Consider the following 18481-nt stretch of genomic DNA (forward strand, 5'->3'; position numbering starts at 1 on the left):
TGTGAATTGTTCTCAGTGTATGTGTGTGTGTCTCATTATACCTTGATTCTTGTACCCTGACTAATTCTCAAAGAATTTTTAGGTAATACTGGCTCTTAAAGAGAGCAGGACTATTAACTCAGTACCCACCAGTCATTTATACTTTAAAAACTTATGAAAAATTTGAAACATACATAAAAATAGTATAATGATCCTCTCAAACCTAAGATCCACCTTCAGTATTATTAGCATTGTTTAATGTCTTCTTCCCTTCTTCCTCTCCATGGAAAATTTGAAGCAAACCCAAGACAACATATAATTTCATCCATTTATTTGTTAGGATATATCCTAAAAAAATGAGGGACTCACATTGGATATAATCAAACACCATTATCTTACCTAAGAAATTATAAATAAAATTTAATGTAAAATATCCAATTCCACCAGATGTTTCAAGAATGTTTTTTCTTACTTATAAGGTATATAATTATATATCTGTCCTTTAGTGGTATTAAGAATCAAGTATCAACCCAATCTGTCTATTATGAAGCTCTCCTTTAGCTTTTCATTTGCCAGTTTTAGGATCATTACTTAATGCTATGTTAATGTTGGTTATTTTTTTTTTCTTCAGCAAAATGGTACTGAATGCCTCTTTATTGCTTTATGCAATGCTAATCCTGGCACATGATAGTTGCTCAATAAATCTGTCCTCTTTTGTACTCTAACCAACAAGTTCTCTCTCCCATTGAGAGCTGCTAAAAAGGTTCAGGTTTCCCCAAACCCCTGGTAAATACAATGAAACCCATAAACATATCTGAAAGTCAGTGTACAGACTTTATTTGTACACTGGAGGGTGCCAGGTCTACCCTCCTTCATTCTTCTATTCCTCCTGGTGCCAAACATAAAGTGGTGGTCTATCACGTGGTACCTTTAGTATAAAATTTATTTTTTTTAATTTATTTTTATTGTAAACAAATGGGATACATCTTCTTTCTCTGTTTATACATGAAGTAGAGGCATACCATTTGTGTAATCATAAATTTACATAGGGTAATGGTCTTTGATTCATTCTGTTATTTTTTCCTTCTCCCCAACTCCTCCCACTCCTCTTTTCCCTGTATACAGTCCCTCCTTCCTCCATTCTTGCCCCCCTCCAACCACCCATTATGTGTCATCATCCGCTTATCAGCGTGATCACTTGTCCTTTGTTTTTTGAGATTGGCTTATCTCACTTAGCATGATATTCTCCAGTTTCATCCATTTGCCTGCAAATGCCATAATTTTATTATTCTTTGTGGCTGAGTAATACTCCATTGTATATATGTACTACAATTTCTTTATCCATTAATCAGTTGAAGGGCATCTAGGTTGGTTCCACAATCTGGGTATTGTGAATTGAGCAGCTATGAACATTGATGTGGCTGCATCTCTGTAGTATGCTGATTTTAAGTCCTTTGGGTATAGGCCTAGGAGTGGGAGAGCTGGGTCAAATGGTGGTTCCATTCCAAGCTTTCTGAGGAATCTCCATACTGCTTTCCAGAGTGGCTGCACTAATTTGCAACCCCACCAACAATGTATGAGTGTACCTTTTTCTCCACATCCTCGCCAACACCTATTATTGTGTGTATTCTTGATAATCTCCATTCTAATTGGGTGAGATGGAATCTTTGTGTAGTTTTGACTTGCATTTCTCTTATTACTAGAGATGTTGAACATTTTTCATATATCTGTTGATTAATTGTAGATCTTCTGTGAAATGTCTGTTCATTTCCTTAGCCCATTTGTTGATTGGGTTATTTGTATTCTTGGTGTAGAGTTTTTTGAGTTCTTTATAGATTCTGGAAATTAGTGTTCTCTCTGAAGTATGAGTGGCAAAGATTTTCTCCCACTCTGTAGGTTTACTCTTCATGTTGCTGAGAGAAAGCTTTTTAGTGTGGATCTATCCCAGTTATTGATTCTTGCTTTTATTTCTTGTGCTATGGGAGTCCTGTTAAGGAAGTCTGATCCTAAGCTGACATGTTGAAGATTTGGACCTACTTTTTCTTCTATAAGATGCAGGGTCGCTGGTCTGATTCCGAGGTCCTTAATCCATTTTGAGTTGAGTTTTGTGCAGGGTGAGAGATAGGGGTTTAGTTTCATTCTGCTGCATATGGATTTCCAGTTTTCCCAGCACCATTTCTTGAAGAGGCTGTCTTTTCTCCATTGCATGTTTTTGGCACCTTTGTCTAGTAGGAGAAAATTGTATTTATGTGGGTTAGTGTCCGTGTCCTCTATTCTGTACCATTGATCTACCTGTCTATTTTGGTGCCAATACCATGCTGTTTTTGTTACTATTGCTTTGTAGTATAGTTGAAGTTTTAGTATTTCAATATCCCCTGCTTCACTCTTCCTGCTAAGGATTCCTTTAGCTTCTGGGTTTCTTATTCTTCCAGATGAATTTCATAATTGCTTGCTCTATTTCTGTAAGGTACCTCATTGGGATTTTAATTGGAAATGCATTGAATCTGTATAGCACGTTTGGTAGTATGGCCATTTTGACAATATTAATTCTGCCTATCCAAGAACATGGGAGATCTTTCCATCTTCTAAGGTCTTCCTCAATTTCTTTCTTCAATGTTTTGTAATTTTCATTGTAGACATCTTTTACCTCTTTGGTTAGAACAATTCCCAAGTATTTTATTTTCTTTGAGGCTATTGCAAATGGAGTTGTTTTCCTCATTTCCCTTTCAGCTGTTTCATCGCTTTTGTATAAAAATGCTTTAGATTTATGCGTTTTGATTTTATAGCCTGCTATTTTGCTGAATTCATTGATGAGGTCTAGAAGTTTTCTGGAGGAGTGTTTTGGATCCTCTAAATAGAGAATCATGCCATCAGCAAATAGTGACAGCTTAAGTTCCTCTTTTCCTATTCGTATCCCTTTAATTTCTTTGGTCTGTCTAATTGCTCTGGCTAGAGTTTCGAGGACAATTGTTGAGTAGAAGTGGGGAAAGAGAACATCCCTGTCTTGTTCCTGTTTTTAAAGGGAATGCTTTCAGTTTTTCCCCATTACGAATGATGTTGGCCGTGGGCTTAGCATAAATAGCCTTTACATTGTTCAGGTATGTTCCTACTATCCCTATTTTTTCTAGTGTTTTTAGCAGGAAGGGGTGTTGTATTTTGTCAAACGCTTTTTCTGTGTCAATTGAAATTACCATGTGATTCTTATCCTTAAGTCTATTGACATGATGGATTATGTTTATTGATTTACGGATGTGAAACCATCCTTGCATTCCAGGGATGAACCCCACTTGATCGTAGTGCACAATTTTCTTAATGTTTCTGGATATGGTTTGCCAATATTTTGTTAAGGATCTTTACATCTATATTCATCAAGGATATTAGTCTAAAATTTTCTTTCCTTGATGTGTCTTTGCCTGGTTCAGGTATGAGGGTGATATTAGCTTCATAGAATGAGATTGGTAGGGTACCCTCCTTTTCTATTTCCTGGAATTCTTTGAGAAGTACTGAAATGAGTTCTTCTTTGAAGGTCTTGTAGGACTCGGCTGAGAATTCGTCTGGTCCTGGGCTTTTCTTGGATGGTAGGTTTTTAATGGCTTCTTTTATTTCATTGCTTGATATTGATCTGTTTAAATTGTGAATGTCCTCCTGGTTGAGTTTGGGTAGAGCATATGTCTCTAGAAATTTGTCAATGTCTTCGGTAGTTTCTATTTTGTTGGAATACAGATTTTCAAAGTAGCTTCTCATTATGTTCTGTAACTCAGTGGTGTCTGTTGTGATATTTCCTTTTTCATCACGAATTTTAGTAATTTGAGTTTTCTCCTCTTCGTTAGTGTGGTTAAGGGTTTCTGTATTTTGTTTACTTTTTCAAAGAACCAACTTTTGGTTTGTCAATTTTTTGAATTGTTTGTTTTGCTTCAATTTCATTGATTTCAGCTCTGATTTTAATTATTTCCTGTCTTCTACTACTTTTACTGCTATTCTTTTCTTTTTATAGGGCTTTGAGCTGTAATGTTAGGTCATTTAGTTGTTGACTTTTCATTCTTTTCTGGAATGCACTCCATGCAGTGAATTTTCCTCTTAGTACCACTTTCATAGTGTCCCAGAGATTTTGATATGTTGTATCATCATTCTCATTGACCTCTAAGAATTTTTTAATCTCCTCCCTGATGTTTTTTGTTATCCATGTTTCATTCAATAGCAAATTATTTAGTCTCCAAGTGTTGGAGTAATTTCCCTTTTTTATTTTGTCATTGATTTCTACTCTCAGTCTATTATGATCTGATAGAACACAAGGCAGTATATCTATTTTTTTTTTTTTGCATTTCGTAAGGGCTGCTTTGTGGCATAACACATGGTCTATTTTCGAGAAGGTTCCATGTGCTGCTGAGAAGAAAGTGTATCCTCTTGTTGATGGATGGAATATTCTATATATGTCTATTAAGTCTAGGTTATTGATTGTGTTATTGAGTTCTATGGTTTCTTTGTTTGGTTTTTGTTTGAAGATCTATCCAGTGGTGACAGCGATGTGTTAAAGTCACCCAGAATTATTGTGCTATCGTCTATTTGATTCCTGGAATTGAGAAAGATTTATTTGATGTACAGGGATGCACCATTGTTTGGGGATTTATGATTGTTATGTCTTCCTGATTTATGGTTCCTTTAAGCAGTATGAAATGTCCTTCTTTATCCCTTCTGACTAACTTTGGCTTAAAGTCAACTTTATCTGATATAAGGATGAAAATCCCCGCTTTTTTACTGAGTCCATGTGCATGGTAGGTTTTTCCCCATCCTTTCACCTTTAGTCTGTGGATGTCTTTTTCTATGAGATGAGTCTTTTGCAGGCTGAATATTGTTGGGTCTTTCTTTTTAATCCATTCTTTCAGTCTATGTCTTTTGATTGATGAGTTTAGGCCATTAACATTCAGGGTTATTATTGAGATATGATTTATATTCCCAGTCATTTGGGCTTATTTTTGCTTTTACCTTGGCTTGGTTTCTTCTTTGAGTGGATTTTTCTCTAAGGTAGTCCCTCCCTTTGCTGACCTACATTGTTGTTTTTCATTTCCTCCTCATGGACTATTTTGTTGAGAATATTCTGTAGCGCAGGCTTTCTATTTGTAAATTCTTTTAACTTTTGTTTATCATGGAAGGATTTTATTTCATCTTCAGATCTGAAGGTTAGTTTTGCTGGGTATAGGATTCTTGGTTGGCAACCATGTTCTTTCAGAGCTTGAAATATGTTGTTCCAGGCCCTTCTAGCTTTTAGAATATGGGTTGAGATGTCTGCTGCTATACGTATTGGTTTCCCCCTATATGTAATCTGATGCTTTTCTCTCGCAGCCTTCAAAATCCTATCTTTATTTTGAATGTTAGGCATTTTCATGTGCCTTTGTGTGGATCTGTTGTGATTTTTTTGCATTTGATGTTCTGTAAGCCTCTTGTAATTGATTTTCCATTTCATTCTTCAGTCTTGGGAAATATTCTGATATTATTTCATTGAATAGGTTGTTCATTCCTGTGGTTTGTATCTCTGTGCCTTCCTCAATCCCAATAATTCTTAAATTTGGTCTTTTCATGATGTCCCATAGTTCTTGGAGTGTCTGTTCATGATTTCTTACCATCTTTTCTCTTTGGGCAACTTTATTTTCAAGATTAAATATATTGTCTTCATTGTCTGAGGTTCTGTCTTCCATGTCATCTAGTCTGTTGGTGATGCTTTCCATTGAGTTTTTTATTTGGTTTATTGCTTACTTCATTTCAAGGATTTCCTTTTGGTTTTTTTCGAGAATCTCTATCTCGTTGTTGAATTGATCTTTTGCTTCCTTCAGTTGCTCTCTCAACTGCCTATTGGTATTATCATTCATTGTCTGCATTTGCTCTCTTATCTCATTCTTTGCTTCACGAATCATCTTAATCATGTACAATCGGAAGTCCTTTTCTGACATTTCTTCTACCATACTATCATTGGATTCTATTAATATAGAATCTATATTTGTTTCGATCATTTTCTTCCCTTGTTTTTCCATGTTGTTCATGTATCTTCCCCTCTAGCAGTGCGGATCTGGGGTTTTGCAGATTTCCCCCTATAGGCTTATGGTGGCCCTATAGGTTTTCTAAACCTTTTCTTTAAGGGGGAGATCAATATTAGCAGTGCCCAAATCAGACAGTATGCAATCCTAGACCAAATAGCTCCTATGAGGACATTAACAATATTGTCATAATAAACAGTATGAGTTCAGTTATTATCTTCAGTATAACAAACAGATCTGCAATAAGGTCTGCAGCTTCTAATGGAGGAGAAAGAGGATGCAGAGGGATGTAGGATGTAGCTGTTAATGGGATAAGAAAAGAATATACAGAAGTTCTAGATAATAGAAAGGGTGAGAGTATAATCAAAAGAAATTGGTTGTTAGCATGCGAAAAGAGAGAAAGAGACTCTAAGGGAACAGGTAAACCAAAGGAAAAGAGAGTAAGAAAAGTAAAGAAATAAAAACTTAAAATTGTTCAATAAGGAGAAGAAAGAAAATCTACACTATAACAGTCATATAGTATTCAAACCTCCCAGTCTTCAGTAGCCTGATGCATGAGAGGTACCTGACAATGAGCTTCAAGTCTCTAGCAGGCGTCTCAGGATGGTATTTGCCCCACCTAAAGATGGGAAATACGGCTTCCAGGATTATCCAAGATGGCTGCTCTGGCTTCCAAATGTGTTGGCAAATGGGGAGCTGCAGCTTGGGGCGTGGACATGGTTGGCTGGAGGTCCTGGAGATGGGGTGCGGAGGTGGGGTGCATTTGGTGTGGTTGTGGGATCCTGCAGGTACTGTAACAGTGAACTTCCAGGCAACAGCAGGCAGCTGGTGTTCCGCTGGTGTTCGGGGATCAGTTTGCTGACTGTTGTCGGATGATCAGGAGGTGAACCTTGGGCAATGGGTGATGGATAGGTGTAAGGCAGGTGATTGACAGGCAAGAGGCAGGCAAATGGCAGATGATAGGTGCCTGACAGTGAGCAATGTGCACTCAAAAAGGCTTCGATATGCTGACTGACTGCAGGTGATCACGGTAGACAAATGGGGTAAACAGCAGGGGATCAATAAGCAGCAAAAACTGCCTCACCAAGAAACAAATATCCTCTGCTTGAAACTGGAGTGACAAGGAATGCAGCCTCCCTCTAGTCTGCCATCTTGGATCCCTCATGAGTACAAAAATTAATTTTAAAAAGCAATATTTTCTGTGGATAACTTTTGCGTTCTTTTGTAAATTTTCTGTATAACAATACTAATAGCCAACATGATCAGCACTCATCAAGAATCTCCTTTGCATAGTATATTATATACTGGGAAGGAACCTTAAAGATCACCAAACCCGTCCTTCTCATTTTGTAGACTAGGAATTTGGCATCCAAGGTTAACCAGCTAGGTCAAGAGAAAGTAGGAATACAACCCAATTCTCGCTTCTGACTCTCAATGTTCTTCCCGGTATATCTTACCACATTTTGTTTTTTCAGATATTTATGTATTTAACTAATATTCTGATGTACTGAAGAGTCAGCTTTCTGTCACTGTGGTAAAATATCTGAGATGAACAACTTAAAAGGAGGGAAGATTTATCTTGGGTCACAATTTCAGAGGTTTGAGTTCATGGTTGTTTGACAAGTTGCCTTTGTGCCTTTGGCAAAGCAGTATGTCATGGTGGTGAGTGGATGAGGAACCTTTCCACCTCAGGGCTGTTGGGAAACAGAGAGAGAGAGGAAGGGGCCAAGGTCCCAATATATTCTTCAGGGGCATCCCTTCATCCCCACTCAGTGGCCTAACTTCTTTCCAGTAGGCCCCCATCTCTTAAAGGTTCTATCACCTCCCAGTAGTGCTGCAGGCAGGCAACTGGGCCTTTAACACATGCGTCTTTGTGAGACATTTAAGATCTAAACCATAACATATTGCTTCTAATATATTTTGCATCTGAACTTCAACATGTTTTACCTTTATATTGCTCTATGAATTAAACCATTGCCTATATTAATATGCATAGATTTCTTGTTTTTATGTTTTTAATTTTCTCTTTCAGATGCAGCAGTTCTTAGGAAGACCCCTTGTGAAAGAATCATTCTTTAGACCCATACTTACTGTTCCTCAAATGCCTGCAGTTTGCTCTGGAGTCATCTCTACAGCAGGCCAACCTAGAGCCCCCCTGGTAAGAGCCGTTCTTGGTAAAATAGATATTAACTAGTTGTTTATCACTATTATGGGCTTCCTCAATTAATATTTTATTAACTGATAGTTTGTTTTTTTGTAGGGGGAGGAATAGGGGGAGTCCTGGGGATTGAACCCAGGGGCTATTAATCACCAAATCACATCCCCAGCCCCCGCCCCAGCTTTTTTTGCATTTTATTTAGACATAAGGTCTCACTGAATTGCTTTGGGCCTTGCAAAGTTGCTGAGGCTGGCTTTGAACTTGAAATCCTCCTGCCTCAGCCTCCTGAGCCACTGGAATTATAGGCATGTGCTACCATGTCTGGTTTGGTTTTTGAGTAGATATTTTTTTTTGTATGTTTGTTTGTTTGAGTAGATATATTTTTATACTATAGAGTTATCACATTTACAATTTTACTTTTATAACAGGCAACAGTGCATAGTAGTAGATTGATATTTATAATAGATAATTTACTTTTAGCGAGGTTGTTAGGTTGGAAAAAAAAAGAAGCCATATCACAGCAAACTAAATTATGCCACAAAGCTAAAGAAAAAATTTATACACACACATACAGTACAACACATAAGAGATCTCCAACTGTATAAACAAACAATAGAAATACCATCACTTTGGAATATGTGCTTTCAAGTTATAAATTTTCCTACCTACAAATAATCAGAAAAGCTTTATCTAAGCTTGAAGAATGAATAAAGAAATTTAAAATGACTAGAATTATTTGTAGTCTTGGCTAAGGTAAAATTTTATTAAGAGAATCTTTCTCAAAAAGAATAATGTTACATGTAATTAATGAACAAAATCATAACTTTCTCATTAGTATGTTCTAAACAATTATGTGTATATATGTTATAAAAGAAACTGATAAAATTTTCTTGAAAACATTGAAGTAACATTCTATTAAGATTATTTTCTTACTGATAGGTAAAAGGTTGATATTTTTCTGGCAAATTTTCTGGGCATTATTCTGCTTCTCACAAGACTTTGTACAAATTACTCCAGTGACTGTTAATAGTTGCTATGTTTTTTTTTTTTTTTTTTTTTTTTTTAACTTCCAAAACTGTGTGTACATAGGCTTAGACATGTAAAAAAATTGTTTTAATTTACTGTGGGGCAGAATACTAGACATATCTCATGGGTATCATTCATGACCCATCATATAGATTTTCTTTTAGTAACTTAATTAGTTAGTTAGCACCATGATTTACCCAGTCTCTTCTTTAAAGTCTTTTGGTTGTTTCCAGCTTTCCACCGTTATAAAAAAGGTACAGCAAAAACTCTGTGCGCTTATTTCTGTACATTTTCTAATTACTGAAGCAAGCATATCTGATTTTTAAAATAAAATAGTTCTGTAACAAATTAGAAACGTTGTTGCACTAGTATAAAGGTCTCTGAAAAGGGAACTTGGATATCAGTGTTATTCTTCATTACAGTCATTTTCTGAAGTCTGAAAGTGTCATGTTGGCATGGAACGTTACTAATTAAAGCTGTCATAACTTTCTGCTCCTTACAGATGACTGGCATAGCCTGGACTATGCCAACCCCTGTGGGAGAGGCTATGTCTCCTGGAGCAGGTCTGGGAAGTGATCCTTCCATGATGAATTGGGAGAGGATTACAGACAGGCTGAAAACTGCTTTTCCACAACAAACCAGGTATACCTTAGTTTTTATTTAGTGCTTATAGATCATATTATACAGTTTCAGTAGACATAACTATGATAGTGAAACCTTTCAGAGAAACACAGCATTCTCACAAAAGTATAAATAATTCTTTACCATGGTCTTGGTAAAAAAATGAAATTGACCAAAAAAGGATAGTATTCAACAGAAATGCTAAACTTCTTCACTAATATTATTAGTCTTTAATTGTGAGAAAATAATAGTTGTGACTGATGAAATTTTAGTCACCAGCTGCAATATTTACCTTCGTAACCCATTTTCAAATAGTTTTTAAGTTAATTGTATGCTAAATAAGCTCAAACATCATCAGAGTTTAGTTTCCTATTTCCTTAATTTTATGGAAGATCCTTATAAATTTCTTTGTTACAGAAAACAAGTGCAAGGAATCATTTTATTGTGTTTTGTTTTCCATAGTCTGACTTTGGTAGACTACTACTACTCCTACACAAATGAAGTTTCTTTTATTTCTTGTATCCAAGGAAATAATTTGAATTTTCACCAATATTTTCATTCAAAAACTAATACTTCACTATGCCTATTGTTGCTATCCAGATTAGATGATAATTTTATAAATCATAATAATAAAGCAAAAGTGAAAAATATAACTTTCATAGAGTTGTTATAAGTATAAAAAGAAATTATAAATCAAAGGTAAATGTAAAAGGTTAATTACACAACTCTTTATTTGGGGAAGAAAAATATTTAATCATGCTCTATCTATCCTATCAAAAATGTAGTTGTAGGCTTTGGATCAATGGACTTTGGGTATTGAAAAGGAGCATATTGATTAAAATAATTGTGGTTCCTTTATCAGAAAATGTGCTTTTGATTGTTGCTTTGCTGTCATAAGTAATCTTTATTTTTCTCTGTGAGTTTTACAAAAGTTCAACTCTTGACACAGGTAAAGAAGAAAGAAAGCACTAATGACATAGGTAAAAGGAATATTTTAGTCATAATGGAAGTTCGAGAGAGATAATATAAAAGCTTTGGTACACAAATAAGTAAACTCAATTTTCACATAATGAGCTTTCAATAAAAACAGGTATAATCTCTTTTTTGGAAATAAAATAATACATTTTAGCACTAATGAACACATGAAATATCATTATTAAGCAGAATTAGGAGTTTTCATTTTGATTTAGATTAATGCAGATACACCTATAATCATTTTTTTAGATCAAAAACCTGAAGAGTCACATCTGTATCCTACATACATATCATGTAGCAGAATTTTATGTCTTGTTTGAAGGACACATCTTCAAGTCAGTAGGGAAAATCGCCATTTCTCTTTCCTGGATCTCTTTCAGAAAGGAGCTTACAGATTTCCTACGGAAATTGAAGGATACTCATGGGAAGACCTTATCTGGGCTGACATTTGATGAAATTGTTTACAAAATTTCCCAATTTATTGATCCCAAGAAATCTCAGGTAAAAAAACAAAACAAAAAACTATATCTCTTAGGCTCAGGGTATAACTCGATGGTAGAGTCCTTGCCTAGCTGCGTGAGGCCCCAGGTTCAATTATTATATCTCATATCTCTCCACTTGCATCTCTCTAATAGTTGGTTATTTTAACTATTTCCATAACATACTAAGAAAATTGATAACCTCTAGTCTTAGTAAATCAATGATTAACAGTAAATAATTCAACAACTTCTACTTGAATGGACAAATGTCCTTGACTGGACAAATTTAAATACCTTTCACTAGATCATTCTAGAATAAAACTGACACCCTTGAAATTTTCTCTAGGTTACTTTGAATGATTCTAAATGTGGACATTTTTTTTCTTAATTTACTGTAATGATTATTTTCTTTATTTTTAAAAATTTTTTGTAAGGGTTATTTTAGTTACAAGAACATATAGAATTATTTTTGTTTCTACCTAGGTCTGACAAGTATTGTCAACATTTTGTGTTGAGATTCTTCATGAATCTGATTACTCTTTTGCTAATTCTTATTCCACCCCAATGTCTTAAATTCTATATAAGTTTTATACTGTTTTAGAACAATTCTAAACTATCAATATAATATTCTTATTTTCAGAGTCAAGGAAAATCAGTTCCAAATGGTAATAGTGTTTCACCCAGTCATTCCTCATCACAGCCTAATGCTCCACAGCCTCCAAAACCAGCCTGGAAGCCCCTCAGTTCACAAGGTTCTGCCACATGGGAAGGAGCAAATAATTTGGTGAGCCTAAAATTATTGAATTGTTGAGTCACTGTGAACACATTTAAATTCAGGAGAAACAAATAGGCCAAATTTAATAGTTTGTTTATTTTTCCCTAGGATGATGAGGAGGAAGAAGAGGAACCTTGTGTAATCTGTCATGAGAATCTTTCTCCAGAAAACCTTTCAGTTTTGCCTTGTGCTCACAAATTCCACTCTCAGGTAACTCTTTAATCAGCTAAGGGAGATTCATAATACCTTATTTAAAATCATATTCATGCATCATTCTCCATTGTCCTATCACAAGTTCTACTAGATATAATTCTGAACTTCACCTTTGGGTACCACACAGAAACATTTATATCTTTCCCCCATTTGTATCCATATCTACACTACGCTTTCTCAGTTCTTCCTATACCTTACAGGAGAAGAGACTATGTTGAGATTTAAATGGTACACAGTAAGCAGGTCCCTTGAATAGAACTGGGAAAATATTGATTGACATGACAATTCAGTGTCAAAACTAGCAACACAACAGTGCCACTTTACCTTGATTTGCTATAAATTCCTCATATTTTTCCTTGTCAGTACAATTCTGTTGATGCCTGCCCCCTCCATCTTATAAAGCATAAACCTATCTTAACAGTCTATCCAGACTCCTGTATTTGTTTTCAAAGATGCTCAGATCTAAGTTTTAACGTTAGAAAAATGTTAAGGCTGGAATATCTTTCATTTATTCTTGGCATTTATATGACTTAGCTCCTAGAGTTGCTGCTGTGTAAGTGCTATTCACATAGAATGTATGGTCCAAGGCCTCTGTGGAGAGAGGTAATTTGACACAGGAGAAGATAATCTAACACAAGGAAGCCTTCTCAGGGAAGCGAAAAATAACCAGCTCTTTCAATTCATATTTGTATAACATTTCAAAGGTATAACATGTAGTAGTACCTGGTACAAAATTATGTATTGCATCTACTTTGACAGGAAGAGACATACACAAAATGATTAATCACAAAAGAGCTCCAAGAGATACTTAGCCACCTGACATTCCCATTTTAAGTTTTAAAAGTCCTGACAATTCATCAAAGTAAATATTTAACAAGACTTATTTTGCTCTTTGCCGTTGCCTATTGAACAGAAAGCGCTTAATTCATTCAGGTTTCTTTAGGATTAGGGTTATTGGACCTCATTTATACTGCCTGATTCTTAATGTTCTCTCATCTGACCTGGCTCTCCCTTATTCATATAGGTCAAAATTATTTGTTTTTAGAGAGTCAGTACTCAAGCAGATTTTTAATAGATAGTTCATAGTTGAAGATCACTGCAATTGTTAAACATAGAAGGCAGTCTGAGTATATTCATCACTAGGGATTTTAATTTCTGAACATAATATGTATTTTATACAAGGTTTTGATAAATTTGTATGTTTAGTTTTGACTTTTTCTGGATTATATATAATGAAATAAACCAGAGAGAAACTATAGCAAGTTTCCTCAATTTCTATGTCAGGAAGAATTGCTAGTCATTGCAAAAACCAGGGTTGGTGAAATAATTCTAATATAATAAATTGGCTAAAAGGTGTTCTGCAGTTATCAGATATATTGCTCAGTAAATCATGAAGAAGGTACTGTGGTTATCCACTGGTAAGGTTTAAGCTTTAAGATCCATCAGAAGACATGTTGGTTGGTATACAGAGTGACAGCTTCCTCTGCTAGGCTAAATCGAGAGACTGATGTGAATTTTTTTACTCCTTAGTGCATTAGACCATGGTTGATGCAACAGGGGACATGCCCAACCTGTAGACTCCATGTTTTATTACCAGAGGAATTTCCTGGTCACCCCAGCCGGCAGTTGCCCAAGGCGTGATATAAGGCAGGTGACTATGCAAAGGAGGCTAAGTTTTCACACTCCAGAATTTAGTTCTGCCTTTTGTTATGAACTGATTATGTGAGTAGTGTGGAGCAGTACTGTCTTATTCTAAAGAAGCAAGCTAATCACATCGAAGAGGCAGCCAGAGGGATCAAGACAAATCTTCAGGACTTGTGAACTGAACTAAAGGGCTTTAAAGAAGACAAGTTTTGTTAAATTATATTTGCTCTTATCTTAGTAGGTGTTTTTTCATCCTGTAAACATGAAAGCTATATTACTGTATTTTTTAAGATTTTTATTTTTTTCTTCTTCTTCTACTCATTCTTTATTTTCTGTCATGTATACTACATTATAATTTCCTAAAATAAATTTAGGAGGAAAAGTATAATAGTAAAGAAGAGAAGTAGAAAAATCCCATAGATTTTAGTGTTCCTCTTAACTTTTAAAATTAGCTATAAAAATATAATCGGTTTATTTAAATTGTATTTCTATCTTTTCTAATTTCTGTCATCAGGTGTGGTCTCTACCATCAGGTAGTTCACAATCTCTTCATGGGTACATATTTTAGAGGTGTGTTGGAGCTGGTTTGTAATGGCTTATGAGAGATGATTGTTAAAAGTTTCAGAAACTTTGCAAACCAGGTGTCAAATTATTGGTGGCTTAAAAGCTGCCATGGTGGCAGTATTTGTACAGTAGAAATTGGTAAATACTGTAAGTAATGACTTCTCTTTCCCTCATAAGCTGGTTCTTAAACATTTACCAGAACACCACAAGATATTTGTGTTCCCAATGTCTTACATAGTAGGTACAGGACAAATGTTCCCAGAAATTAGGAGGTGGTAAAACAGGGAGGAGGACTAATACGCAAATTAGGTCACTTACTGAGTTGAATGATTAAGATTTTATGTTCATTTGTATATGCTCTTTGGACCTTAATTTGCATTTTGGAGGGATTTATTTTCTGTTAAGAAAGTCTAATTTTCTTTTCTTGTTCTGGTTTAGGGGTAATAATGTTTATATGTTGTTGCTTCTTATGACAAAGTTGGTACCCACTGGGCTAGGTTGTATATATAAAACTTGTCACTGAGAATTTTAATTCTTAGCAGTCAAAAAACTATTTCAAAAATAGTATTGTATAAATGCTGTGTTGTTCATGTCTCTAGTTTCAAAATTAAATTCAGAGTTACTTCGTGATTCAAATGATCCTTAGCTCACATTCACACTCTCAATTTTATTAATATATGAAAAAGATTAAATGTTTTCTAACTCAACTATTTGATTTATATATTTCAGCGTAGATATATTTTGAAGTTACTTTAAACTCTCTATTTAAAATTTCTATTTCTGTAATTGAATGCTAAATGGTTATTTTTCTGTAATGAGAAAATGTGAGGGAAAAAATATCCAAAAAGGGTGGCAGTCATCATATATAAAATGCCAAGAATGTATTGAAATTATAGAATTTAGAATTCACAGGGCCTTTAAATTACCTAGCACTTCAAAGTCATGGTCATGTAGCAAGTTACTTTGTAAAATTTAGTTCATGTTCACAACACAATTCCATTTTCATGTGGAAAATAATAAATGTTTCTTAAGCAACTATTTTATCTGTGTATTTTATCTTAAATATACCAGAAACTATTTTAAATCTCTATTTTAAACATCTGTTTCTGTTTAACTGTGCTTAAACTTTTTCTTCTGTTTTGAAAACAGCTAGGAAAATGTGAAGGAAAATATCCAAGAAGAATTGAGTCATCTAGACTTACAAAATGACAACAATGTCTTGGAATCAGAATGCCAGAACTTTTTAGTCCCTTAATGATCTTATAATCTATCCTGTTATTATATGGGTATGTCAGTTTATGTGGCTAGGTAATGGCAAAGCTGGTCCCAATACTTGAGGTCCTTATGTTCTATTATATGCCTGCTTCTCAAATTCATGCTGTGATTGGTGCTGACCTGCCATTCCTAGTTCCAAGGAAAGGCCGGCAGCTTAACACAACAGCTAGCAAATGGTGAGACAGTGTTCCTGAAAGTCATGTCTAGTTCTGCAGGTGCTGAAGATAATGGTATTATGTTTCTTTTTGATAGATAACTTAATAGTACAGAGAATTATGATCACTATCATGCCTATGTACCAAGTGACAATCCAAAACACTGTACCCTGCCCAGAGATACAGTGAAGAGCAGAGAGTGTCTAATGATGCAATAGGTGTATAGTAAACAATTTGCAAGAATACAGTAATATCATTGCAGGTGTTGCTGAACTATGTTTCTTCTATTTTCCTTCATATTTTTCCATGTGAATAACGAACGTTTTACAGCTTTTAAAGGACACCTTCAAATGTGTTTGGTACCTCATTCGATCTATCAGTAAATCTGAAGTTGATATTATTCTTACTTTATAGGGAATGAAACTAGGAGTCAAGCAGAAGGGAAATAGTTTGTCTAAGAGCATAGCTACATAGTGACATTCTGGCATTTGAATGCAGATCTCTGTCCCCTTAGCTTATATTCACTCCTAGTACTTCACAGCTACATCCTATTTTGAGTTGACATTGCATGTGAGAAAAGTAATATTTTATTTCTTTTAAATAATATTCTTCCATCTAAGGAAATTGATCACATGATAAACTCATGATTGTTTTGTACTAGGAATGTGGTTTTGAGTATATAAAAGTGTTTAATAGTAGGACATGATGAAAGAAGTGGGACTGACTTTTCCCTTCTATGGTTTGCTTGGGATGGCTAAATTGGTGCCTGTTGTTTTGACATAACATAATTGTTTGTAGTTGCTCCTTTCACTCTCAGAAGTGTCCCAGTTTAGATGATGAACTTTATCTTAAATGGTCAATTCAGGAAAGGCAGGCATATATATATATATATATATATATATATATATATATATATATTATTATTATTACCAGATTCAGAATTAGCAAAAATTCTCTACATTGATAAACTACTCTTAAATACCTTATATATAAGCCTCTCAGGTAAGAATTCTAGGATTGGAATAGCTTGAGATTATTCTAGTTTATAGCAAATGATTACTATAATTTATTATAAAAATACATGGTTTCTAATTTTCTTGAGTGGGCTATTTTATTAACTAGCTGTATAAATTTGAAGAGGCTACTCAGTAGAGCTAATGGACTGTCATATCTTATCCTGGACCACCATCTTGTTACATGCTATGTTTATAAAAATTCTAGAAGGCCATCTAGGAATCTGCCTTACAAATGAGCACCATAGGTGTTCTGATACACATTAAATTTTGGAAACTACTGATATTAGTAGAAAGTGGCTTTCTCAAGCAGATACAGGTTTGGATTTTTAAATTCCATATCTGATATATTGTGTGTTCATAAACAAATTACTTTTCTCCACCAATTCTTTTTCTGGAAAATGGAGAAAAAACTATTTATCTGACTGTTATAGTTTTTTAAAATTTTATTATTACAGACTGCATTTGGATTCATTGTATACAAATGGGGTACAAATTTTCATTTCTATGGTTGTACACAATGTAAATTCATACCATTCATGTAATCATATGTGAACATAGGATAATGATGTCTATCTCATTCTACTATCTTTCCTTATGCTGCCCCCTCCCTGCCTCATTTCCCTCTATACAATTCAAAGTTCCTCCATTCTTCTCTTACCCCTCTATAATTTTTAATGAACATTTATTAGACTTTTTCCCCAAAGTAGCAAAATTTCTACTAGTTATTCAATCTGTGTTTTAGTCAGCTTTTTCACTGCTGTGACTAAATGATCTGACCAGCACAATTATAGAGGAGGAAAGGTTTATTTGAGGGCTCAGTTTCAGATGTGTTAGTCCATAGAAGGCCAGCTCCATCCCTGGGACCTTGAGGTGAGGCATAACATCATGGCAGAATTGATTTGCCAAGGTCAACAGCTATTAAGTAGGGTCATGGTTCTGAGCTAGAGTACTGATACCAAAATCACTGTGTTCTCTCCATAACATCATACTGCCTATTTGAAAAAAACAAACAAAACTGACTATTTGAAAATCACCAAGTTATTTCTTTGGATAAAGACAGATGCAAAACAAGATCAGAATAGTCTTAAGGAAATATCATATCTCAGAATAAAGCCAAATTTACAGTCTTGCATCAAGGTTAATGGTGTTTTATCAATACTTTAAAAAGATAAAGGTCAAATATTTCACCTTTTTAATTTCAAATATCATGTTGGTGTTTATTTAGAACACATCCCTAAGTTTGCATCATTTTTTTAAAACCATGCAATTTTACAATCACTACTATGATTTCAGGATCACACCACCACAGTTCTGCAGTGTGAATCATCTCTGTCAGAGTACTTTTTCAGCTCAGAGAAAATAGCATTTATATAGGAAACTAGCATTATAGACTGTTGATTTCTTTCTGGAAATATTTTATGACAAAAAGAATGGGCTAATTATAAGCAAGAGTTATGAAGTTGGGCACTATTTTAATCCAAGGAAAATTGTTTTAATTCCAAGGGCCTATGACAAAAGTTATGCATTAGAAACTATTAATGAAGTATTTTCATTTCAGTTAAGAAAAGTACA

General features: G+C 34.7%; 1 protein-coding gene across 8 annotated transcripts in view; it reads left to right on the plus strand.

The window, feature by feature from the left end:
• Positions 1-15503, plus strand: part of DZIP3 (DAZ interacting zinc finger protein 3) — a 110740-nt gene extending 95237 nt beyond the window's left edge. For all 8 annotated transcript variants that reach the window (XM_079101429.1, XM_079101432.1, XM_079101430.1 and 5 more), the window contains 6 exons: positions 8041-8166; positions 9695-9834; positions 11169-11289; positions 11908-12051; positions 12151-12252; positions 13786-15503. In XM_079101429.1, the coding sequence (XP_078957555.1) occupies positions 8041-8166; positions 9695-9834; positions 11169-11289; positions 11908-12051; positions 12151-12252; positions 13786-13896 (744 nt within the window). In that variant the 3' untranslated portion in view covers positions 13897-15503. The remainder of the gene's footprint in view (positions 1-8040; positions 8167-9694; positions 9835-11168; positions 11290-11907; positions 12052-12150; positions 12253-13785) is intronic.
• The last annotated feature ends 2978 nt before the right edge of the window (positions 15504-18481 follow it).

The sequence above is a fragment of the Sciurus vulgaris genome (assembly GCF_902686455.1).
Source record: "Sciurus vulgaris genome assembly, chromosome: 10".
Taxonomy (NCBI): Eukaryota; Metazoa; Chordata; class Mammalia; order Rodentia; family Sciuridae; genus Sciurus; species Sciurus vulgaris.